We start from the raw sequence: 27511 nt of genomic DNA, 5'->3' as shown, positions 1-27511 counted from the left end.
CATGTTGGGAAACCAATTTTAATAAGTCTCAAATTCTAAATTGAACCTAAATAAACGCCCTGACCGGAAATCATTCGTTATTAGGCATAATTATCGGTGCTGAACGACAGGAAGTTAATAATTAATTGCTAACAACAAATGATTAAACGTACCATAATTGACGTATCTATTAGATGTATGTCTCATCGACAGCCACCATGCAAGGTCAAAGGGCTGACTCGTCGTCCTTTCCCACGCCCGTCGCTGTATATATATATATACATGCATAGAATATACGGTTCCATGAGCCGAATGTCCCAGCACTTCGCGTCTGATACGCTATGAAGGCCCTCGTGTTGCTGGTCGCCCTGTCCCTGGCGTATGGAGACCATCTGGACGACATCAAGCAGTTGATGGACGCTGTAGATGAGACCAACTGTCACCACAAAAGCTCAAGTATGTGCCGTATTTCTACCGCACCAATGGAATTTTATTTTGACAAAGTAGACAAAGTTGCATCTGATGATTATAGGACAACAAGTATTATGTTTTTAGAGTGAGTGAGTGATTTGGGTTTAACGCCGCTTTTAACAGTATTACAGGTATATCGCGGCGTGTCAGCTTGATGTGGGAGGAAAGCCCGAAGTGATGCAGGTCTCAGACGTTTACCACTTCGGTGAAACCCACGAGCACGGGTATGGTGCTGACAAACCTAGAAACATAATCGGGGCGAACCGGTATTCGATGCCACAATCATAGATTTCTGGCGTGCCCATGGGACGCAACTCTGCACAGCGAATTGCGGCGCCTTAGACGACGGGGCCACCCGTGCCCCCTTTAAGTTTTTCAAGATGAAATACTATTTTAATTGCAAAAAATCACTCTATTATTATCAGGCCCTGTGTATAAGAACTCATCTAGGCCCAGTTTGTTGCTCTCTGCTTCCTGGTCTGCAGGCGATATCCAGATCACGTGAGGTGCAGCTGCCGCTAGATTTTGGTATAGGTGGCCTGTCGTAGACTAGTACAAAATTACTAATCCGTTAGTAGACATCTTTGAAAGAATCTTCTCAAAATTTACGAACTGCCAGACTATTGTCGTGATCGGTGTTTCCGCACTCGTACGGATAACATCGGATAAATCGTCTGGTGTTCGGGCGTTTCCGGGTGTGATCGAGGCATTTGATCAACTTACCCGCCAAATCTGACAGGTGACAACGGACGCATTGACCCCGAACTCACACGACTTTGATCTTCCCGTCATCAAGCTTACGATGTAGGTAATAGGGCTGTGGCGGGTAACTCGGGTATTCGGGTCCTGAGTAGGACTCTGGTACCCACAGGACTACCCGGACCCATGGTTAATCCCGTGTTATATTGTTTAATGACAAAACTTACCTAACACTCTATGGTTACAATACAAGTAGCTAATGTTCCCATTTCTTTCTGACAATGCACCCATTCCTTCTGACTTTTATATGTTTGAATGAAGATAAAACTCCATGCCGTAACTTCAGTGTATGCATGACCGGATCGTTTTACACGTGTATCTAAATACATTTTGCCAGGGCTACGGTCAAATGTTTCCAAATCGGACAGTTTGTGCCTATCTCTAAATATCTACAACGGGTACCCGGGTAGGGTCGGGTAATAGGGTGGAGAGTACCCGGGTAGTAAATTTGGACTCGTCCCAGCCCTAGTAGGTAAGCAACCTTTCCCTATCACCAGGCTTTCACAACAGTATGTTTACCAAGCTTGCATAGTAAGCTTTACTACACTTAAATAAATGTCCGTTTCTTGGTCATTATGCGCTCCCTGTTGACAGCTGTTGAATACAATTTGCCAAAAAACAAGTAAATAACAAATGACAAAATGGTCGTTGAAATGGTCAGTTAAACCCCAAGGTTGGGAGCGCCGAAAAGGTCGAACTTAATTAAAACCGTGGTTAACATTCACTCAAAAAACCCTAGCTAGCACCTAAAATGTTTAAACAACATTGTTTTGATAACCGTAACGGTACTTTAAAATTTCTCTATGATGAGAAAGCAATGCTAAATTGTGAGAGCACTTGCGTCAGTCGGTCCCGTGTGATGCACGTGAAATACGACGACTGGTCAAATAGTTCTAAGCCTATAACAAACAAAATTAACAATTGTGAAAGTTTATTTTTCAACATAATCTCCCTGCTTTTCAATACACTTCTCATATTTCAATTCCAGCCAGGAAGGAGTTTCCTAGAGCTATCTTGATAAAAAAATCATTCACGACAGCTTTCACAGAATACAATGGCCCATAACATTCTTCACCGATTTTGAAGACATGAGTTTCTTTGGTGCCGTAGCATTGGAATGGTGCCATTCTATGGCTTGACGTCTTAACTCGGGATCATAGTTGTAGACACATGTTTCATCATCCGTTACTAATCTCTTTTCGAATTTGACGAAATCCTTCTCAGTTAGTTCTAAAATGTCTCAGGCAATGTCAGCTCTTTTTTACTTTAGATTAGAAATTAGAAACTTTGGCACCCAACGAGCAGATATCTTATTCATCTGTAAATGTTCATGAATAATGGTTTCAATGGATCCATGGCTTAGACCTGTGTTTTCCTCAAGTTCAGCAATGGTAATACGACTATCTGAGAGTATAGTTTTTCTTTCTCCTTTATTGAATCTTCATTGATGAAAGTTGAGGGACATCCTGACTCAAGGTCATCACCAAGGCTTGTTCTACCAGCCTCAAACATACCTGCCCAACGTTTAACAGTGGAATAGCTCGGGCACTTATCCTCATACACTTGTGACATGGGGCATGACTTTCTTGGGGAGTACTTTTCTCTAAAGTATAAAACTTCATGACCGCTCGGTACTCGTTCTTTTCCATTTCTGTGTCCATTTGGACCCCTATCACGTTCAACTGGCTATCATTAATAAAAAAATACAAACGGCCTTAAACAATGTATTACATAGACTAGTTCACTTTGTTATGCCATATATTTGAAAGTAAGTCAAGCTTAGAACATTTTTGCCAGCCCTCATATGTTCCCCGAGACTTTCGCTCGTGCACTTCGCTCTTTGGCGACCCGGGAGTCCCAGGGCATGTGTATAATTAATACAGGGCCAATTTGAGCACATTTACGATCACCACTTTATTATATGACCATGTTGATGGGCTAAAATGAGCAAATATTTGGACCACGATGAAGACAATAGTAATTTCTTTTCTACCTGTTCGTTTCTTTGAACGAAAAGCTACCAAATCAAACGTTCGAACAATGCTTAGAATAACACAAAACATAAAAAGACATATTTCAGCCTTCATGAACGGATTAGCTATCATGGTGAGTAAATATTTAATTGTTCATGTCATAAAGTTTCTTCCATGTCGCCGAGGCAGAAGACTACATTCGTTTGCCTTTCGTGTGTACTGCGGGTTCGCCAGTGAAGATCCGGTTTAGAATAGGTCTTCAGCAACACATGCTTGTCGCCAGGGGCGACTGATGTGATAATGATCAGGCTCGCTGCCTTGGTTGATGCATGTCATCGTATCCCGTTTGCACATGGATCGATACTCATGACATCAATCACTGGATTATCTTGACCAGACTCGATTATTTACTGACCGCCGCCATAGAGCTGGAATATTGCTGAGTGCGGCTGAGTGTGATACGATGACAATCGTGCATCAACTAAACTCCCTTCTCATTGAGCAGGGGCGGTCGGGTAGCCTTGTCGTTAAAGCGTTCGCTCGTCACGCAGAAGACCCGGGTTCGATTCCCGACATGGATACAATGTGTGAAGCCCCTTTCTGGTGTCCCCCGCCGTGATATTGCTGGAATATTGCTAAAAGCGGCGTAAAACCATACTCACTCTCATTGAGCACATGCAACAAAAATTGGATCCACGTGGTGTACTAACCTGTACTTTAATGTCTCTGAAAATCATTTTATGTTCTGTTTCACCTGTAATGTTTGTCATTTGTTATTAACTTGTTTTTAAAAAAAACTTACCACAAGCTTAGTAAATAAAATATACTGTTACAGTTATGAGAAGAAGTTTAGTAAATTATTATTAGATAGAATAATTAACTACTTAAACCAGTTGTTCTTTGAAAGATGGATAGTAATCTCTACTAACTGAATAGTAAATTGTACTTATCTACGATAGGCAACCTACTAGTCTAATTGGCAAACATTGACTAGCTGGTTTATAAAGTCTACTAACACGTTGGTGTTTCAGTAGGCTGCACACTGCACAACTATTTCTGTCAGCGCTGTTCTAGTTCTAGGCACTACACATTTCTTATTGTTTTCTTGAACCCATCTTCCCGAGGCAAGGGAGTTAACTGTCATTAAAAGTCCAGTTTCCACCCTTGCCGAATTAGGCTGGATTTCCTGGACTCGATCGTAGCGCCACCAGTGGCTGTTACGAGTCTAGTCCATTCCATGCCTCTCCTAGGGACCAATCAGATTCCACCTCTCGTATCACTTGCATTTGCTTCAAACAAAATGGCGGCACCCAGTCAAAACGATCTGATTGATAATCAAGATCTATATTGTAAGAAGTGCATCAAATCACGTGAGCACCTTTATTTAAAACTTGAATAGATTTGGAAAATATCTGGTGGAAACTGGACTTTTTTAGTCAGTTAACTCTCTTGCCTCGGGAAGATGTCTTGAACCATAATGACACACCATGGTAGAGTTGGATTGTCTGTCAAAACCTGAGCTTAATGATTGTGAAATGTAGGTCCTTGTTATAAACTCACTTGAACAGAATCGTATTCTGGGTGCCGTTGTTCAGAGCGACCTTAGCGCTAAGGTGATCGTGACTCCCATACTTTAACAAAGACTTACGACAGTTGTGGCGCTAAGGTTGTTTTATACAACGGCACCTTTTAGCGTGGAGAACTTTATCGTTTCATTATTTCGGGCGCAATGTAATTTTAAGATTGAGAAATGTTGATCCTTTAGTTGTATTTTAAGTTATAGTTTAACTAAACACTGATCATCTTCCAGAGTGTCCACTAATCTATTTGTCAAAGTCTCCACCTTGCCACATCAAGCACATATCGAAAGTCCGATCAGAGAGCGCATCCGCGTTCCGAAAACATGTCCGCTGTCATAGCTTGTCGACTTTGCGCCGAAGTTTCTTACAATAATTGAGGGAACACAAGTATTTTCTTAGTCTTTCAAAGTTTTAAATCAAGTCGCCCAAGTACTGTGCTTGAAAGCGATACGATGATGAGAACGGTCATTTCCAGAACTGGTACATTCGTGTGAAAGTGATTTACCGCTGCCAGTCTTTGATATGAATATGCTTTTTTCATCTGACCGCCTCCGTGGCCTAGAGGTAGAGCGTCCGCCCGGAGAGCGGAAGGTCCGGGGCTCGGCATTTAGGGGCTAAAACAAGGACTGGTCGGCTCGGAGACACTGTGTCTGAGTGGGATATTCATGTTAAACTGCGGCATGGTATCTCAGTGGGCTAGCACTATAAATCGGCATCAGTCCGGACTAGTACAAGCAGCCACACACACACGTACATGCACGTCAGTATATAAGTGCAGTAATCTTGGAAGCGACGTTAAACCCAATTTCACCTCACCATCTCACCTTTTTCATCTTTTAAACCCCTCAACAATTTTAATACCTTTATTTGTATGTCAGGGATGAAATCGCAAGTGTTTTCGACCAGCTCTTTATCCATGGTAGTCGCCATCTTACGAGCTAAGAACAGCAATCTGATTTGATATATATCGCGTTGTCATTACAAGGGGCGCAACTGGTGATCTACGCGATCCTAGTCAGAGTCGGAGTGTCGCAGTGGGATGTCGTCTGCTGCACCATATGTCATCTGTCAAGTCACATACACTTTTTGAGTGCCTTTGTTGTTTAGTGGGAAGAACGTCTGCCGGAGAGGGGAAGGTCGGGGGTTCGATCCCCTGGCCGCGTCCAACCAAAGGGATGGTACTTGTTGTAACCCTGCCCGGAAACAGCACAAGCAGCCACAATCGCGCGAACATGGATGCACAAATATAAAATTTATGGACTTCCTCGACAGAACTTAGGGACCGACCATTTGTTATTTTGGATTGGTCTAGGCTGGGATCTCTTTGGAAACACTTACTTAATTTTGCCTTGTGTGTTAGATCCACCAAATTGTTCTCTGGACATGTCGAATCACAGAATAAATATATAAAATTTCGGATCCTCCTTTCAGAGTGAGTGAGTGAGTATGGTTTTACGCCACTTTTAGCAATATTCCAGCAATATCCCGGCGGGGGACACCAGAAATGGGCTTCACACCTCCTTTTAAAGAGAATAATAGTATGTGAAGCTGTGACCGAACAATATTCGGATTCTGACAAAATTCTGATTTTATTAAGTCAGCTATTTACATAAACATGTATCTTTCATGAGCCGTAACCATAGAGAACAGTCTTAAATAAAATATAAAGTTACTCTTTGAGTGAGTTGGTTAAGAACTGTTAATGTAATTTGAGCAATGTGACAGGAAAGTGAAGCTGGTTCGTCACTTTCGTACTTACTGGATCGTAATGCGAATGCGGATCCAGAAATTCGTAAGGGACGCAACCTTTCATGTCTACTTATACCCCCAACCGCCCAATAATGTGACAAAGACAGGAAACACGTCTGGGCAACCAGATCCCCTGTTAGGGCAGAAGGTGTGAAGTATCCAAACAGTTGCCCGTTTCTTCTTTTCTTTGCAGTAGACCTACAGCTTCCACACAGCGTTGTCACGCACATACCAGTGTATGAAGATGGAGCTAGAGAAATGTTTGCCAACCGATCTCTCGCAATGGAAGCATATAAAATGACCTTGAACCGAGGCTTCTTTTTCTCAATCATCTACCAGAAATTGAATAAGTCCAGAGACTTCGCGAAACAGCCCGACCTCGTCTACACATATCTCTCCGCCATGAGTGACGTCACTTCCGGACCTGATGATATCGTGGGGTCTGGAATATATTACGATAAGAACACTTCGTATCCAAATTTTTACCGATCCCTATATTTCAACCTCACCGTACCTTTGTTAGGTGCTTACGCGAACCGTATGCAGGGAGGCATTAGGGTTGAAGACGACAGCATTCGTAATTATACACGGCCTGCAACTGGGTCTTCTGCCAACACCTGGTATAGTCTCTGGCTTCCTGACGGGACAAGATACGTTAGGCCCAAGGACGTCTATGGAATAAGTCACAATGGAGATGACGGCCTTACTTCAGCGTTTTACTTTTACGGTCCAAATTACCAAGTATATAGAGGTAATGTTTACGACAAAACGATGGCAGTGAAGTTTACGGATCCCTATTTTGACTGTGGACGGACAAACAAATGGGTTGTGAGTGTGGCATCCCCTGTTACAGATTCTCTCGCTCGGTACACACCCTAGCAACATCTATGGAAACCCTTGTAAGTTCTTTTGTACTCCCTCATTCATTCATTATTGGGGGCACCGGTGGCCCAGTCGTCTAAGGCGCCGCGATTCGCTGTGCAGAGTCGCGTCCCTTGGACACGCCAGAAACCTATAATTTTGGGTTCGAATCCCAGTTCACCCCGATTATGTTTCTAGGTTTGTCAGCACCATACCCGTACTCGTGGGTTTCACCGAAGAGGTAAACGTCTGAGACCTGCATCACTTCGGGCTTTCCTCCCACATTAAGCTGACACGCCGCGATATAACTGGAATACTGTTAAAAGCGGCGTTAAAATCAACTCACTCACTCACTCATTATTAGTTAAGCTTCCCTCATTCGTTCACTGTTTTTGACCATTCTCTAAATTGTTCATTGTTGATTATGGTATTCCTTAATTTATTCATTGTTGGTTACCACACTCTTTTATTGTTGATTACCGTAAACACTCAACCATTCGTCTTTCATTCATCGCTAGTTAGCACATGCTATCATCATTTTACTTCTTTTATTTTTTATTGGTTACCATATCCTCTTATTAGTTCATTGCTGGTTACCGTATACTACATCCGTTCATCGTTGATTACCGTATTCCTTCATTTATTGATTGTTGGTTGATGCACACCTTCCTTGGTTCAGTCGTGATTACAGTAAACCCTCAACCATTCATCATTGATCATTTGTTCATCGTTGGTTAACGTATGCCCACAATCGTTCATCGCTTGGAACCGTATCCCATCACGTCATGTCTTCGGATATTGAATATACATCAGATAATCACGGCTTACATGCTTTGTTCCAGATTTGTAGCTGAATCTACAGTCGAGATCGATTTCACAAAATTCGATATCAACCCGTGTCCTTATTCGTACGGAAATCCTACCCCTAATTATTTTGCTGGCATCGCCGCCTGCAAAGACACAACTGAAGTAAGCACAAGGGGGGTGGTTTAAACGACCATTGACTGAGTGGGTGCCTTGCGCATGTCAGTGACTTGAAAACTGGGAAATACTTTTCATCAAAACCTGGTACATGTATTAACCAAGGGCTGAAATGGTGCGTTTTGCTATGTAGGTATTTTTCAAAATTGGATTTTTTCCTGTTTCCATGGAAACAAGTATGACTTAGCTGAAACGGGGGAAGCGTCGTTTCCGGAGCCGAACTGAAAAACTATTCAACTTCTTTCATCCAAACTTGGTACATGTATCAATCAAGGACTGTAGTGATGCCTTTTGCTAGTTAGAATTATTTAAAAAAAAGAAGATTTCCTTTTTCCATGGCTACAAGTTTGACTTTGACATTGTTCATAGTGGTGTATTTGTCCGGACCATATCTCTAAAACTAATAGGTATTCTTCCATGACACTTTGCACACACAGCAATCTCATTAAAATCAGATCTTCGTTCTGGCTATGGCTAAACAAAGATCTGAGGACATCCCATTAAGGGTCACGTCAGACCGACCTTGCGCGAATTTTGACCGACCAATGGAAGGACTGACAAGAAGTCGACTTAGTAAATCAGAAGGCAGCTTTCTCGTGCTTTACGGCACTCATTTCAAATTGGCAACTACGCTTCGAAACATATTTGGACAAATTCTCGATTAAAAATTTGAAACCTGAACAAAAGAGCATTCTCGAATGGCAAATATATGGTCTAGATTGTATGGATTCAGTCGTTAAACCCGTAACTATGGTTCGGAATACCCCGTGTTAAAGTTTTCGAGGTTGCACGATTAGAAATCACATTCCGACTGTCACTTTCATAATCTTGTAAGCGACGCTCTGATTGGTCGGATGAAAGGTCGTTCTGACGTGACCCCTAATGTGATGTCCTCAGATCTTTGTTTAGCGGTAGCGAGAACTAAGATCTGATTTTAATGAGATTGCACACACAGAGACCAGGGCCCACTTGCACAAAGCGATCTTAGCGCTAAGATGATCGTAACTCCCATACTTTAACATAGGCTTACGATAGTCTTAGCGCTAAGATCGCTTTGTGCAAGTGAGCCCAGGTTGTAAACTGGTGCCTTTTGCTATTTAGGGATTTTTAGAATTTATATTTTTTCTGTTTCCATGGCAACACGTTTGATTTTGACACTGTTCATAGTTGTGTCTACCTGATATGGAAATACAAAGTTCCGAATCCCATTTCTAAGGTATTGTTTTGATAGCTCTTGTGTACGGACAGTCAGATTAGATAGATTAAAATAACAGTCAGATGATTTGTTCTTTTTGCCCAAATATGTGGGGGCCGGGGAAATTGTCATCTTCTGATGACTCTTGTTTGATATGTTTTATCTATTCTTTCAATAGTATCAATCGTTGTATATAGCACTACCTATAACCTAAACCCACTCTTCATATAGCGTTTCATCTTCCAACAGTGCCAGCCACTGAGTGGATTCGGGTTGAGCCGTGGTGGATACGAGTGTGCGTGTCGACCAGGCTACCGCTACAAGAACCACACCCAGACGGAGCCTTTCAGAGGCGTGGATATCGAACTGGCCACAAAAGAAGAATATATACACGGGTTCGAATGTGAGGAAATAGGTGGGTAGGAGGTCAGTCTCCTGTAAAACATGTCCAACCGCATTTAGGACTAATTTTGCTATAAATCTCCTCTTTCTTCTAGCTCAGATGACATGATTACAAAGCTCACCGAAATACCCATATAAATTTGCTGGAGCATACATGTTATTAGGCAAAGCAAACAAGTGAAACATTCCAATTGTATCACATTGTTTCTGACCTCGTCATGGATTGGTATAGAGTACTACCTGCGAATACGACCTGTGAAGATTCCGGGGTAGAATAGGTCTTCAGCAACCCATGCTTGCTGTAAAAGGCGACTATGCTTGTCGTAAAAGGCGACTAACGGGATCGGGTGGTCAGGCTCGCTGACTTGGTTGATTCATGTCATCGATCCCAATTGCGTGGATCGATGCTCATGATATTAATCACTGGATTGTCTGGTCCAGGCTCGATTATTTACAGACCGCCGTCTTATAGCTGGAATATTTCTGAGTGCGGCGTTAAAAAACAAACCAAACCAAACCAAAACCTGCGAATACATACGGCCTCGTTGCAGTGTAGTCGCTATTTTTAATCAACGAATCACAGCCTGGTTCCAGCGAGAGGGAAACCAGTGAACCAATGTAAGGTCAGATTACATGGGCATAAACGCAATATACATGTGCCAAAGCCTTACGACCATCTATGTATACACATATCTTCAAAGTCAAAACAATACACCGAGTATGGCTCCTTTGATTTCAATCAGTTATACATGGCCTCCATTCATTACCTGACTGAAATCACACATATTTCTTTGTTGCATATTGGCCATATGTATTCCCAGGTTATGGGGCACTTAGTGTAAAAGATCTGGGGTAGAATAGGTCTTCTGACTTGGTTGATACATGTCATCGTATCCCAATTGCGTGGGTTGATTCTCATATCAATCACTGTATTGTCTGGTCCTGACTCGATTAGTTACAGACCGCCGTCATATAGCTGGAATATTGCTGAGTGCGGCGTTATACAACAAACAAACTCAAAAGGTCACTGTGTGATGTCGACTGTTCTTCAGGGCTTGTGTACTCTATGTTCGACCATGAACACGTGAAGTACTGATAATTTGTTGTCGCCATATAGGAACTTAGAGCATTCGTGAAGCAAGGAAACTCTTTCAATAACCTTAATATCTGAATCTCCTGGAAAATTGTTCTTGGGAAAGTTGACTATTGGAAAGACGAAGTCATCCCTCTTGTCATACAGTCTGATAGTTTTCGTCACTCTAAATACTTTTTAGCACAGATCTAAATATGAAACGGTTTCATTAGTCTCATTTCTAGCACAGATGGGTAAATCAGAGGAAGTGAATTGGTTACTTGACCATCACTGAACGACATCAGATCATCGATATACCTGACGCTTAAGATTAACGTCTTCACCATATTCCCTTGTATAGATTTGGCCAATCCGAGAAAAAATTCTGTCTCGTATGCATAAAGAAACAGATCAACAATGTGGGATAGCACAACCTATGGTCACCACGTTAAGTGACAAATGCCCCATGAATCAAGGAAGTTTGTTGTGCGAGATAGTAGTGAACAAAGCTGAAAAAATCAAATGTTTTGACATAATTGAACTTTGTCCTTTTCTGAGATTGCCAAACTTCAAGCAAATCCTCTGAGGTTTTGAAAAGGAAAATTCATGACTGATGACCTTCCAACCAAATTCCTAGTCGGCTCAGAATATCAAATTGTCAGTTCCTAATACCGAGTGTCTGTACCGCATTTTCAACCAACACCGAGCTAATTATTAAGATAATTCTTTTTTCCACAGAAGGAGGGGACCAGCCTGTGTTGACAGACAATGCTGTCCAACAGAGGCAGAGGGTCCTGAACATAACAGCTGATAACTGCCGTTCCACATCCCCCAGTGACCTTGTTCTCCCCTACAACGAGCAGTTACTCAAGCATTTCAAACCTCAAGGTCGCGTGGCAGTTCGTCTAGCTCACTTCCTAAGCAGCTTTCTTCAAACACAGTTCAACCCAGGACAGGACAGTGAGCTAAAGCCTCAGCAAAGCAGGACCAACTGTTTGCTGAAGTCGCTGCCAATGTTCTTGGTGATATTCAGATAGTTGCCAGTGATGCCTACATCATGCTTAGCACCGAGGAGATTGTAAGTGTGTATGTAACCAAGAAGATATCTCCATCTGACAATCACCCGAATGATCATGTTGTGAAGTCCTCATCCATGACGAATATGACAGAGTCTGTCTTCTCAGATGAGCAGAATGTATGGAAAACGGCTGTGTCTGGTCTGAGAACAATCAATGCCGAGCCATGGGTGAAGATTATACCTAACGCAAAGACTCTGACCCAGATGAAGACTTGGACGTTTAAAGTTCCTGATTATGAACAAGGGAAGTGGGGAGCCCCGACATTTGTGTGTGACAGTCGTGTGATGGAGTGGACGCTGAAGTACACCATGCCAGTATTTGGGCCCGGTGAAACTGGAAGCAGCGTCAAGTTCAGGTGAGGAAATGACAACTTAGTGTGTTTAACATTATCTTCGTATGAGCATCCGTTTTATCCTTCGTGAAACTTTTTGTTAAGACAAAGACTACCTCGTAGCAACTCAGAATTAGTTTGTGCCACTCGTAAAATAATGCTGAAGGTTCCTCACCAAGGCACGATTATTTAATTTGGGACAGTTACTGCTCAATTCATCAAATTTCGTAGATTACATTCTAAGTAATCATATATAGCTTACGTGTGTGGTTTCTGTTCTTGCAGGGGAGCAGTGTCGGTGTCAGTGTCTGTGTCCATGTCCCTGCTCAGTGATGTGTAGACACAGCCAAAGGAATCTTGCAAGAAATAAATCGATTTTAAAGGTTTTATTACATTTTTGACATCCTCACTCCAGTAGATGATTCTAGAAATAGAGCCACCCAATACCTTTAGTTAGTAATTCACAAACACTCAAAAGCCATCAAATGTAGCTGTGAGGTAGCTTAGTTGATGTCTGGTCACAAGGGACGTCCAGATTGAATATAGTGTGTGAAGGCCATTCTTGGTGCCCCAGCCAAGGAAGAAAGCTTCAGGTGAAACCCATTATGACTCAAACGATGTCCTCATGGCAGCTGGGTAGAACGTTTTGGACAGCCAAGAGTATGGTTTCTACGAAACTGGGATAAAATCTCTGTCATCAACTCTCGTCATCATTCTGGTACTTGGACCCAGTAAGAGTATAGAGGCAGCATCTAATTCAATCTCAAATGAATATAAGTATCCTTATGGGTCTCTTCCACGTATCCTCCTCCTTCTTCCAATGCTTTACAGTCTTCACGAGGGATGATAAACCTGAAGCGTTTTTGGTCAGGAGTCAGAATCCAGCATGCTGAAGTCTTTGTCGTACCCAGTTCATCCCACGGAATGTTCTCAAGTCTCTCATGAGAGATGCCTAATGTATTCATCAATAATCCATACTCGTATCATTAACACGTATTTTAACAACGTTTTCCACAAGTGGTGTCAGTTGAATGTCTTCTTGATCTTGAATAATTTTCGAGGTTTACTCTTTTCCTTTTGAACATCTAACCATCTCTTAACAGTCGCGAAGGACTGAGCCTCAACCCCTGAAGGTGACCACATGCCCGCATGGATGGCTGATGGAGATAGCCCTTTCAGTTGGAGATACTTGATGACAGCACAGTGGCCAATTTTGTCCATTTTCATCACCTAGTCAAAACTGATGCTCTTTACATCGAACTGTGGCACTGAAGACCACTACACCACCCATGACCCCCTGACACATCGGAATTCCGTCTTTTTATCTCCCGTTTTATTTCCAACTCAATACAAGAATTTCTAGAGAAAACAACGGAGAAATGCTCGGCTTTTAAGGTCTAGGGCAGGACAATCCAGTTGTATATAGCACAGAACCTTTCTCAACTTGCCACACTGTCTGGTGACATGCTGTGAGGACCTGATATTCACAAGTCGGCTCTTACAACTACCAATAACATGACAATTTAATGAGAAATGATCAACTCGTCTCACCCTGGACTGGGTTACCCGATTGCATAAATAGCTTTATCATACCTCCATGTGCGAATGATGAGATCCGATTGGTCCATGTAATCTTCATAAAATACTGTGTAACGAGCCTTGGAGGGTGATACATTTCAGCGGCGGAATAAATCTCTTATACCCCGCCACAAGCAATACAGGCTGCACGTGGATTTCTGATAGGCAGAATAAATCCTTTGTACCCCGCTGCAAAGCAAAATGCCACACGTTTTTTGCAAGTCAATGGTAGTCACGTGACACAGCACATCGAATCGAATCCTCAGCTCAATCGAACAGCTGTTTTCTATCAATTTTGAATTTGTGCTAATTCTTTTACAATGCCACATTAGAACGTGTCGGTATGATAAATTCGTTGTTGCAGGATCACTAGGGGTACATGGGGTTTTATGCGTTCCGCGTTAGGTTATATCTTGCTCGTAGGATAAAACCTAACGCGGGACACATAAAACCCCACGTATCCCTCGTGATCCTGCTACACCTTATATATTACATGACATTTGTCTCTAGTCATATGGCAACCACAATGAAATATTTCGACGTTGTTTTTGCTAAGGCTATGAACATACATGTCAGGGCCATACATCAACAAAAGCACCCCTGTGACAGTAGTAACTTTGTTTTTCAGGAGAGCAAAAACTATTGTGACATGCATACTTCAAACTAGTCAATACGCTTGCACTATTTATTAAGGATTTATTTGAGAGGAAACTGATTTGATTTCTTAAGACTGATATTGAACATGTGCTCACAGTAAGCTCTGGATATGACCGCGATAACATTCCTTCATTCCGATATTTTACATTTAATATCAATAAACTTAACTCCCTCCTTCAGGCAATATCAGTGTAGAACACATATTTTCATTGACTGCACAAGAAATTTCGACAAACACAGTGTTCTCTCAGGCGCTGGTTTCTTGCTTCTTCGTTTGTTAAGTTTAGACGCAAGAAGGTACAGCCAGGTCATCATACTACTCCGAGTCCTTGTACCAAGTATAATTTATAACGTCATTTAGTATATAACGCGACCAGGGATATAACCACTGAGTCGTAGCTTTCCAGGCAGAAGCTCTATCCACTACAATACAATTGACTGATGGACCGCGGAAGATGCGGGGTAGAATAGGTCTTCAGCAACCCATTCTTGCGGTAAAAGGCGACAATGCTTTTCGTAAGAGGCGACTAACGGGATCGGGTGGTCAGGCTCGCTGACTGGGTTGATGCATATCATCGTATCCCAATTGTGTAGATCGAATTATCTACAAAAAATTCCTCCAATATAATCAGAGTACATTGCAGTTTACTCGAGTCTCTGTACAATATGATTGTGAATTCTCAAGTAATTTCAAATTACATAGGAAATTACTCCAGTGAATAAATCTACAAGCTTGTTTGTTCCATGAACTTATGCCTTTTATACACATGAAGTGGCCCAGAATGAGTTTCTTTTGATACAACAAAGAAGTGTTTCAATTTTGGAATTTGACAGTATCTGTTTAATTAATTGACTTATTATGTGTCAGAGCACTCTTACGTCATGGTTCGTTGCTCGTTCTTCCAACTAATGAATAAATAAGCTTACATTAAATATAGTCTTTGTACGATAGGATTGTGAATTCACAATCACGGTCTTGTAATGGTGCTTGTTGCTACGTGGCTACAGCTAAAGATGATTCTGCTGTTTACAGCCGACCGATGGCGTTGATGCGTTGGGCTTCCGCTAGTCGTGGCGTGTTTTCGCTGTTCATATGCTGTAAGATTATGATGGCATGTAAATGAAAACCCAATCAAAATGAAAATATAGCCCAACAATTTATGTTGCACGTGGATGTCATGTTGATGTGTTTCATTGCCAAACCTCACATGGTTGTATTTTTTTCTCTCGATATTTTCATACATTTTCGATGGATGTCGGCAACACACTGTCAGATATTTACGATTTTATGCTTTTGCGTTACTCTTTTTGAAGTGAATATTTTAAGCTCTGATTATTCACAAGACATTCACAAATATTGACCCATTCCGAAGAATAGAATACTCCTGGTGAACTCTGGTCAAGTTGTGCAAAGTCGAGTACAACTTGTGATTTATCTATGTCCCTTCATAGTACACAGTTTGGGGTGTCACAGTATATAGATGATAATCTCACATGGAAGTGCTGACGATGCGTGCGAAGTTGTAGAATGTCAATGTCTTTATGTTCTTGTACGGACTCATTTGTCCGCAGATTACAAGTATAGAAAAGCATGGGACAATGGCCTTACACCATATATTACCACACTACTGGGTTCAGGCCCCAGTTTTCGGACCTACTTCTTTGAAAGTTTTTTTGTGTGTTTTTCCCATAGATTTTTAGTTCTAGTTTCTTGACTGATAACTCATTAAGTATCATCGTACCCAAACGTCATGGGTCGTTGCTTCCAGGTTTTTTTTGTCAATGCTCAATTGATAACTGGACGCCGAGATAAGGCTCTCTCACATAGTATGTTTGTTCCAATGCAGACAGCTGGTACTGTAATGCCGACCTTGAGTGAATGATTGTTAGGTCCTTCTATACTATATAGTCGGATGTTACGACAAGTATGGGTACTGGAACCTTTCCTACCATGGAATCCCTACAAAGATCGGGGAATGACAGATACTACTTAAAAAGCCAAGCTTTAAATTTTTCTCTTACAAATTTTTTTTCAAATAAAACAAATACAAATGAGACATCCCCTGCACAGGGTATAGTGTTATATGTATTCTGTGCCACCATTTGCTGTCCCTGATAGGAGAACAGAAAATATGGGGATACAAATATCAACAAGTCTCCAACGTTATTCATTACTGGTCGTAATTGTTTTCGGCCTGGTGAATTGTCAGTGCCCCTCTAAACGCATCATATTTGACGTATCTGTCATGAGTCATTTCAAAACCACGACGCATCATAGGTTAGCTTATCGTAGGCTAAATGTAGCAACAATCTTATCAGCTGCGTTCCATCCATTCCCACGCCTGCTGTATGCGTGTAGCATATACGGTTCCATGAACCGAGAAGTCCTCGCACTTCGCGTCTGATACACTATGAAGGCTCTCGTGTTGCTGGTCGCCCTGTCCCTGGCGTATGGAGACCATCTGGACGACATCAAGCAGTTGATGGACGCTGTAAATGAGACCAACTGTCACCATAAAAGCTCAAGTATGTGTAGTGATTAAAGTCAAAGGAGACTATGTTGCATGTGTTAATATCATTAATTATTATGTATTAAACTATTTAGAGATGAAATATTGAATATTTTTATGACATTATCGATGTTTCACTGTGTTATTATTAGGTCCTGCGTATCAGAACTGGTTCCCAAAATCGATTTTTGCTTCCTGGTCTGGTGGCCATAGCTTAGTCAACTTCCGCTAGATTGTGATGTCACCCTTGAACATCCGGGTCAGAATTGGTCTTTAGCAACCGATGCTTTTCGCCAGTTGTGCAGATCAATGGGAACCACACAGTTCTTATCATTGTTTTCCTGAACCATTATGACGCATGATGGTAGCACTGTGCTATGTGTCACAATCTGGGCTTTAAGATTGCAAAATGAGAGAGCCTTGTTTTTAACCTATCTAATCAGAACTGTATGCTGGTTTGTATTTGGGAAACCTTTAACGTTGCGTTATCTCGGTCACAAACGGTATCTTAGGTTTATTCTTAAGCTGTATTTTAACTGATAGTTAAATGATAGACTTGCACAATTCTGTTTGGTCTGTCAGTATTGCACTTCTCCACGCCCATCATTGCCTCCTTATCATTTTACATCTGCAGGGACGGTCGGGTAGCTTAGTGGTTAAAGCCTTCGCTCGTCAGAACCGGGTTCGATTCCCGACTTGGGTACAATGTTTGAAGCCAATTTCTGGTGTCCCCCTGCCGTGATATTGCTGGAAAACTGCTAAAAGCGGGGTAAAATCATACTCACTCACTCACTATAATATATGCCTTCTGAACTGTATTGACAGATTTTGAAGGAAATGTTTTCGGCAATTATTTAATACAAGTTAACATATGACGTTCATAATACACATATATCGTTAGTCTGTTACTTTCCATCAACTTTATTTGCCAATCTAGCATGAATTGTATATGTCCATGTGTCTCTTGAAAAAATAGACAAAAATCAACTACGGGTCACTCCTGATAAGGAGACTATAATGTATGTCATTTAAATGACAGATGACGCTCGCGACAATACTGGTAAGACACTTGTACAACACAGGACTTTGGAATCTTAATACTACAAGTCCGTAGTAGTGGAATGATGACTGCTGCAACATATAATCTGTCAAGTGATTCACTTATTGTGCGTCTTCTTAGTGTAGGGGATAGTGATCTGCGAGGAGAGCGAACGTCGATGGTTCGATCCAATAGCCGCGTCCTACCAAAGAGATTGTCAACCTGCATGGCGGTCGGTATTAAGGGAATAAAACAAGGACTGGTCGGGTCGGAGTCCGTAAACTGTATCTGACTTGGGTGTCCATGTCATGTCATTATAAATCCATCATAAGTCGGAACTAACATCAACACATGCCCGTGCATCATGCATGCAGGTCGTTGTGTTCGTGAAATATCATTGAACCTGACATATAAATCTGAAAAAGATTCGGCCACTGTTCAAAAATGCATTTGATCAAGTTAGCTATCAACGATGTACATGAATCTTTCAAAGGCAGTTACCATGATGACCAGTAGATACACTCTACTACAAAAAAGAAATGCACAGGTAGATTTTAAGTAAATTCATTGTACCTAATAAAGTCGATATATTTAATTTAATATCATAGATACAAATATGAAATTTTGGAGCTCGATAGTCACATGTTGTGTTTGTACAAATGCATTGAAAACTGTTCATTGTCATGTCACATAAGGCCTTGGGGTAGCGCTGAACTCAGTATATCATGTGACCGCCTCGGACAGCAATCACGGCTCTGCATCTCCTCGGCACTGACTGGATAAGTGTACGAATTCTGTCCTGCGGAAGCCATTCCGCTTGTAAGGCGTTGGCTAGTTGCGGGAGTGTCTGCGGCGTGTTCTGACTTTGATGTACACGTCGATCGAGTTCATCCCAAAGGTGTTCGATTGGGTTGAGATCTGGAGATATCGACAGGCAGGGCAAAACGTTGATGTTGGTATTATGAAGGTAGTCTAAAGTGACACGAGCTGCGTGCGGTGGAGCGTTGTCCTGTTGAAACAGCTCCCTCAATAATTGGAAGAAGGTGAGGTTGAAGAATTTGATTCATGTAGCGATTTGCTGTCTATTTTCCCTGCAATGGAATTGCACAGTGAGTATCTGTCCCAAAGGCGGCAATTGGTGCTGTGGTGGACGTTGAAGTGGCGTGCAACAGAAGACTGCGATTCCCCTCTTTGGATACGTCCTATGGCGATGTTCCGATCGGCAGCGCTGAGTCTCGGCATTTTCGAATTTGCAAAATGTTGACAATTGAATGACCAATTATTGGCTTATGCTTGCCTTTTTATATCCACTATCACGAGTTACGAATGCCATAACTTGCACGTGCATTTTGCTTTACAGTTTTTCTCCATGACATTTTTGAACAAGTGCCAAAATAATGCTGTTCAAGACATTGTAAATCGACAATGGATGCGTTTTGACGCACCGTTTGTCGAATATCAGGCCACCAACATTTTCCAATAACATATATCCAATTCATATACCGGATTTTTTTTGTTAAGTCAGGTTCAATGAACTACATACAACCTTTGCGTTTCTTTATTTGAAGAGTGTATATCATAAAGTTACTCTTTGAGCAAGTGAGTTGGTTAGTGAGGTTAATCTGAAAAAAAGAAAAGAACACGTCTCTGCGACCTGATCACTAGTTAGGCTAGAAGATGTGAAGTTTGAATACAATTGTCACATTTTTTAAATATTTTTTTTGCAGCTGACCTACAGCTTCCACACAGCGTTGTCACGCACATACCAGTGTATGAAGATGGAGCTAGAGAAATGTTTGCCAACCGATCTCTCGCAATGGAAGCATATAAAATGACCTTGAACCGAGGCTTCTTTTTCTCAATCATCTACCAGAAATTGAATAAGTCCAGCGACTTCGCGAAACAGCCCGACCTCGTCTACACATATCTCTCCGCCTTGAGTGACGTCACTTCCGGACCTGATGCTATCGTGGGGTCTGGAATATATTACGATAAGAACACTTCGTATCCAAATTTTTACCGAACCCTACCTTTCAACCTCACATTACCTTTGTTAGGTGCTTACGCGAACCGTATGCAGGGTGGTATTAGGGTTGAAGACGACAGCATTCGTAATTACACACGGCCTGCAAGCGGGTCTACTGCCGACATCTGGTATAATCCCTGGCTTCCTGACTTGAAAGCAGACCTTATGCCCAAGGACGTCTATGGAATAAGTATTATTGGAGATGACGGCAATGTCTCAACGTTTATTTTTTACGGTCCAAGTTCCATATTGGATAGTGATAATAAAACGATGCCAGTGAGGTTAACTAATCCCTATTTTGACTGTGGGCGGACAAACAAATGGGTTGTGAGTGTGACGTCACCTATAACAGAATATCTCCCTCGGTACACACCATGGCACCATCTACAGAGATCGCTGTGAGTTCCCAATGTTCTTTCTCTACCTGCAGTTACACAGTTACCATATTCCCTTATTCGTTCATCGTTAGTGGGTGTGTGGGTGTGTGGGTGTGTGGGTGTGTGTGTGTGTGTGTGTGTTGGGGGGGGGTGTTCACGGGTGGCCCAGTCGTCTAAGGCGCCGCAATTCCCTGTGCAGTGTTACATCACTTGGACACGCCAGATACCTATGTTTGTGATCATGTTTCTAGGCTTGTCAGCACCATACCCGTGCTCGTGGTTTTCACCGAAGTGGTAAACGTCTGAGACTTGCATCACTTCAGGCTTTCCTGCCACATTAAGCTGACACGTCGTGATATAACTGGAATACTGTTAAACCCGGGGTTAAACCCTACTCACTCACTCACTCATCGTTAGTGACCACTTCAATCATTCTATCTTTGTTCATCTTCTATTCGTACATCCTTGTTTTACGTATTGTCTCATTCGTTCATCACTGGTTACCATAACCACTCAGCCATTCATTGTTTGTTATCTCTTACCTCATTCAGTCATTGGTGGCCACTGTTTTATGTCATTCATTCTTCATTGATTACTGTACGCCTTCATTTATTTATTGTTGGTTACCATACTCTTACAGTGTTAATTACCGTAAACATTCAGCCATACTTTTTAATAATTCTTTCATCTTTAGTGACTGTATTTGCTCATAGTTTGTTACAGTATTCCTTCACTTATTTATTGTTGGTTACCGTACACTTGCTTTGTTCGTTCGCGATTAGAGTAATCTCTCAACCATTTTAGTATTCTGTATTCCATTCGACCTCTTTCTATTAGTAGTTGTATCTGTTTGTTTTATTACCGACTGAAGAAGTTTGGATTATTCTTCTCCTTCCTTTTGAGTTAATTCCCCCTTCGACATACACGTTGCCACATTATTTATTCATTGCTAGTTGCCACATCCACTCGTTCGTACCGCATCCCTTATTTATTCACTGCAAGTCATTCATTCATCTATGGTTATCATGTATGCGTTGTTGGTTACCGTAACCCCTCGATCATGACACTGATTTCCAAATTGAATATACACACAAAGAAAAAAATTGAGCACACCCCTGTTCCTGAACCATGACAAATGGCAAAAACCATGGCATAGGATGACTGACCACAGGAGCTGGGCGACACCAATGTCATCGGAAAGAACAAACATTTGACAACAAATAAGAAGATATTGGTGAGTCTTGATTGAAATTTACTGACAAAACATCATGGTAATACAGGTACTGTTTTTGACCTAAGATAACACCTAAAAAAGGTATGGAGCTTCAGGATTAAGTAAACGAGTTACGTTTGATGTTTCATGTGAAATTGTTCCTTAAAGTCTCTACTTGACATGACACTTGAAACAGATCAGTAGCGGGTATAACTGCCACATGCCCGGATGACGCATTCCACCCTACGTCTCATGCCTCCAGTCAGACGTTGGATCTGTTGATGGGTCAACAACAACCACTCCTGATGCAATGCTGCTTCCAATTGGCGTAAATCTTGTACAGGAGGATCTCGTGCCTGTATGCGCCGACCCGGAATATCCCAAACATGTTCAAGGGGGTTCAAATCTGGGCGCATTGCTGGCCAGGGTAGAGTCGTTATTGCATTGGCCCTCATGTAATCCACGACTGCATGCAAAAGATGAGGCCTGGCATTGTCATCCATGTACTGAGGTCGAGTAGCAAGGGGGTTGTTGTCAAATTGAGGAACGACGACTGGCCTCAAAACGTCCCGGATGTACTGAGCCCCTGTTAAATTGCCCCTTATGGTGACCAAATCCAACCTGCAATCATGAGAGATACACCCTCAAACCATTACCGAGCCTCGCCGTATGAACAGTCGGTTTAATGTTCCTGGGGGTGTAAGCCGTGTTCCGGTTTCCAAACTCTCGTTCCTCAATCAGTGACGTGGAGCAGAAAGACCAATGGATCCGTCTCCAAGTTCTCAGATTCCAGTTCTGTCGCGCAATACACAATGCTAAACGAGCAGCTTTGTGGTGATCTCTCAACAAGGGACGCTTTATGACTCTTCTAGCCCTCAGTCCTGCTGCTTTCAGCCGGTTCCTGACGGTTCTGGTGCTGAAACGACGATTGGGCCACCAGAGCTGTTTCAAAAACGGTTCTCGGCGTTTGAGACAAACAATGTCCCTGTCTTCGCAATGGGTCGTCACAGGAGGTCTACCGGATCTAGGACGGTCCTGTACATCATCGGCCTGAGCATGTTTCTCGACTAAGCCGCTTACGATACCCCAAATTCCGACCAATGACATTAAAAGTCATTCCTCCGTTATTCCAATTTGTGGGGTTTGATAATCGCCTTCGTGCCATGGTCGCACTTTGTCATGGTATAACTGTTTAAAACCGAGCTTCGGAAAGCAATTTTAACGTTTGCATATACTGCTTTTACAGATACTCGAGGGTAGCATGCTGCATGAGCATACCATGTATGGCATGTGAGCTTTCGTCACGCATGACTGATTACATCATCTCGAGAAAACATAATTCTTCCCGTAATTATATCTTTCATGACTGTTACAAATATTGGGACCAAACGATAATGAAATTGAAATGAAATGTGTGCTTAACTTTTTTATTTGTGTATATGTCAGATTATCTGAGATTGCATCAACTTTGTTCCAGATATGTTGCTGAATCCACAGTCGAGATTGATTTCACAAAATTCGATATCAACCCGTGTCGGCCTTCCTTAGGGAATCCTACCCCTAATTATTTTGCAAGTATCGACTTCTGCAAAGGTACAACAGAAGTAAGTACTAGTGGGGTGGTTTACACGACCATTTTGTGTGTGCCTGGCGTTTTTCAGTTTGTGAGTTGAGTGTAATGCCGCTTTGAATAGTGTTTCAGTTATATCACGTGTCTTAATGTGGGCGGAGAGCCCGAAACTATAAAAGTCTCAGGCGTTTACCACTTTAAATAAACCCTACGACCACGGGTATGCTGTTGACGGATTACAGTCATTTGCCAACTTGTCATCAATTCAAATTCGAATATGTGAACGAGATTAACATTTGTGGGCATCTTGGTTCATATGTTTTATTCTGTTCTTCCAACAGTGCCAGCCGCTGAGCGGGTTCGGGTTAAACCATGGCGGTTACGAGTGTGTGTGTCGACCAGGCTACCGCTACAAGAACGACACCCAAACGGAGCCTTTCAAAGGCGTGGACATGGAACAGGGAACGGCCCTTGACCTCGTCCACGGGTTCGATTGTGAGAAGATAGGTGGGTACGAGTTCCGTTTCCTGTGAAACAGATATTCAAACGCATTTAGGATATGTTTGCATCAATCCTTCCCTTTCTTCCAGCGCAGATGACTTGGGTTTGTATATCCTACGCTACGTTCCCACACTACCTCATTGCGGTGTTGTCGCTATTTTTAACCAACAAATCAGTTTCAAACCAGTGATTAACCTGCGAGTGTTCTAACCAATGAGCGCTCAGATAACACTTGTGCAAATGCATTATATAGTGCCAAAGCCACTCTACTCTACACATTCCTTTCGTTTGTTTGTTTGTTTGTTGTTTAACGCCACACTCAGTAATATTCCAGCTATATGACGCCGGTCTGTAAATAATCGAGTCTAGACCAGACAATCCTGTGATTGACAACATGAGCTTCGAAACCATGCAATTGGGATACGATGACATGCATCAACCAAGTTAGTGAGCCTGACAACCCTCTTACGACAAGCATAGTCGCCTTTAGGGCAAGCATGGGCTGCTGAAGACCTATTCTACCCCGGATCTTCACGAGTCTCCATAAAGTACTGACAATGTGTTCTCCCAGTATAGTAACTTAGTGAGTGCATAAATAAAAGTAACGTATACTTTCCATAATCATAAAAATAGATAAAAGAGATAAAAGATCATGCAAGGGAAAGACGAAAGCCCAGACAAAGCTTTTATGAATAACATACAGTCACCACGGTGGCGTCTAAATTTCACATTGTTATGTCACATAAAAGTGACAAAAATATTTCCATAATAACACGGCATCCCTACGAAACCCAGAGTCCATTGTACGATTCCGTCTTTTTCATAAGCATGTGTCTATGAATCAATATAAAAATAGTAATAATATCAGGGTTTCGCAAAATTGTGAACTATCGAGCCCCATCGGTCGCACCCGTCAAAAACACATGAAGGCAAGTCATTTGTTCACCTGGAAAAACACACGGGAACATATGGTACAACTCATAATACTTTAAGTTACACAAGTTTAGAGAAATTTGTTTCGTTAATGTCAAGTAAGAATGAAGAAATAACGAAAAAAATGCCAATGTACATATTGCATGCTATGAAGCTAAGAAGTTCCAAATGTGTTACTTTATAAATGTATATACACCCATTACTATATAACATGTACTATAGGCCTATACCCTCTCAGTATTATGAATAATGACATACTGATCTCAAAATAGGAAATTGCATTGGACATCATTCTTGTCACTGATGCAACAAATTTTGAAATGTCCTCATCTTGTGATGATAACAGGTGTTTGCGGAAATGCAAAATGCCCTTGAACACAAATGCCCTCAAAACAAAGGAATGCAGTTTTCCCTCAAGTTTTTCATGTTGGATAGTGGTGTCCAAAAGTAAAAAAATCAAATGTTTTGACATAGTTGAACTTGGTTCTTTTCTGAGATTGCAAAGGATCAAGCAAATCCTTTGAGGTTTTGAGAATCCCCAACAACATATGACTGATGAGCTTCCAATAACATTCCAGGTTCGCCCAGAATATCAAATTGTCGCTCCCTTATATCGAGTCTCCGTACTGTTTTTACTCAAACCAATATTTAAGATGATTTTTGTTTCACAGACGAAGTCATTATCGGAAAGAGGGAACAGTCTGTATTAACGGACAAGGATTTCCTACAGAAGCTGAGGGTCCTGAACATAACAGCTGATAACTGCCGTTCCAGATCCCCCAGTGACCTTGTTCTCCCCTACAACGAGCAGTTACTCAAGCATTTCAAACCTCAAGGTCGCGTGGCAGTTCGTCTAGCTCACTTCCTAAGCAGCTTTCTTCAAACACAGTTCAACCCAGGAAAAGATAGTCAGCTGAAACCTCAGCAAAGTCTGAACAAGGACCAATTGTTTGCTGAAGTCGCTGCCAATGTTCTTGGTGATATTCAGATAGTTGCGAGTGATGCCTACATCATGCTAAGCACCAAGGATATTGTAAGTGTGTATGTAACCAAGAAGATATCTCCATCTGACAAACACCCGAATGATCATGTTGTGAAGTCCTCATCCATGACGAATATGACAGAGTCTGTCTTCTCAGATGAGCAGAATGTATGGAAAACGGCTGTGTCTGGTCTGAGAACAATCAATGCCGAGCCATGGATGAAGATTATACCTAACGCAAAGACCCTGACCCAGATGAAGACTTGGACGTTTAAAGTTCCGGATTATGAACAAGGCAAGTGGGGAGCCCCGACATTTGTGTGTGACAGTCGTGTGATGGAGTGGACGCTGAAGTACACCATCCCGGTATTTGGAGCCGGTGAAACTGGAAGCAGCGTCAAGTTCAGGTGAGTAAATGACAACTTAGTGTGTTTAACATTATCTTCGAACAAGCATCCGTTTTATCCTTCGTGAAACTTTTTGTAAAGACAAAGACTATCTCGTAGCAACTCAGAATTATTATGTGCCACTCGTAAAATAATGCTGAAGGTTCCTCCCCAAGGCACGATTATTTAATTAGGGACAGTTAGTCCGCAATTCATCACATTTCGTAGGTTACATTCTAAGTAATCATATATAGCTAACGTGTGTGGTTTCTGTTCTTGCAGGGGAGCAGTGTCGGTGTCAGTGTCTGTGCCCATGTCCCTGCTCAGTGATGTGTAGACACAGCCAAAGGAATCTTGCAAGAAATAAATCGATTTTAAAGGTTTTATTACATTTTTGACATCCTCACTCTTGTAGATGGTTCTATCCAAATGCTATCCACAATCAAGAAACAGAGCCACCCAATACCTTTAGTTACTAATTTACAAACACTCAAAAGCCATCAAATGTAGCTGTGAGGTAGCTTAGTTGATGGCTGGTCACAAGGGACGTCCAGATTGAATATAATGTGTGAAGGCCATTCTTGGTGCCCCTAGCCAAGGAAGAAAGCTCCTGTTGAAACCCATTATGACTCAAACGATGTCCTCATGGCAGCTGGGTAGAACGTTTTGGACAGCCGAGAGTATGGTTTCTACGAAACTGGGATAAAATCCCTCTTATCAACTCTCGTCATCATTCTGGTACTTGGACCCAGTAAGAGTATAGAGGCAGCATCTAATTCAATCTCAAATGAATATAAGTATCCTTATCGGTCTCTTCCACGTACCCTCCTTCTTCTTCCAATGCTTTACGGTCTTCACGAGGGATGATAAACCTGAAGCGTTTTCGGTCAGGAGTCAGAATCCAGCATGCTGAAGTCTTTGTCGTACCCAGTTCATCCCTCAGAATGTTCTCAAGTCTCTCATGAGAGATGCCTAATGTATTCATCAATAATCCATACTCATGTCATGTACACGTATTTAACAACGTTTTCCACAAGTGGTGTCAGTTGAATGTCTTCTTGATCGTGAATAATTTTCGAGGTTTACGCTTTCCCTTTTGAACATCTGCCCATCCCAGTGGCGAAGGACTGAGCCTCAACCCCTGAAGGTGACCACATGTCCGCATGGATGGCTGATGGAGATAGCCCTTTCAGTTGGAGATACTTGATGACAGCACAGTGGCCAATTTTGTCCATTTTCATCACCTAGTCAATTTGATACTCTTTACATCGAACTGTGGCACTGAAGACCACTACACCACCCATGTC

At 42.0% G+C, this 27511-nt stretch overlaps 1 protein-coding gene and 1 long non-coding RNA gene across 3 annotated transcripts; both read left to right on the top strand.

Moving 5' to 3' along the window:
- Positions 1-303: 303 nt before the first annotated feature.
- On the top strand, positions 304-26590 carry LOC124140029. Of its 2 annotated transcripts, none has more exons than XM_048384159.1 (6): positions 304-435; positions 19944-20640; positions 23310-23436; positions 23744-23909; positions 25508-26225; positions 26487-26590. In XM_048384159.1, exons 1-6 carry the CDS (start codon positions 321-323, stop codon positions 26539-26541), a joined length of 1878 nt encoding a protein of 625 aa, XP_048240116.1. In that variant the 5' UTR covers positions 304-320; the 3' UTR covers positions 26542-26590. The 2 variants fall into 2 exon arrangements, with proteins under 2 accessions (XP_048240116.1, XP_046363321.2); XM_046507365.2 differs by lacking the exon at positions 304-435 and adding an exon at positions 16994-17193.
- Positions 8221-11999, top strand: LOC124140058. The gene is made up of 3 exons (XR_007218347.1): positions 8221-8341; positions 9798-9963; positions 11761-11999. It is a non-coding gene; the product is annotated as an uncharacterized LOC124140058 (long non-coding RNA).
- Positions 26591-27511: the final 921 nt, after the last annotated feature.

This window comes from Haliotis rufescens, unplaced genomic scaffold (assembly GCF_023055435.1).
Source record: "Haliotis rufescens isolate VD_foot unplaced genomic scaffold, xgHalRufe1.0.p SCAF_5, whole genome shotgun sequence".
Lineage (NCBI taxonomy): Eukaryota > Metazoa > Mollusca > Gastropoda > Lepetellida > Haliotidae > Haliotis > Haliotis rufescens.
The sequence above is the reverse complement of the archived record's forward strand: the minus strand, read 5'-3'. Positions and strand labels throughout refer to the sequence as shown.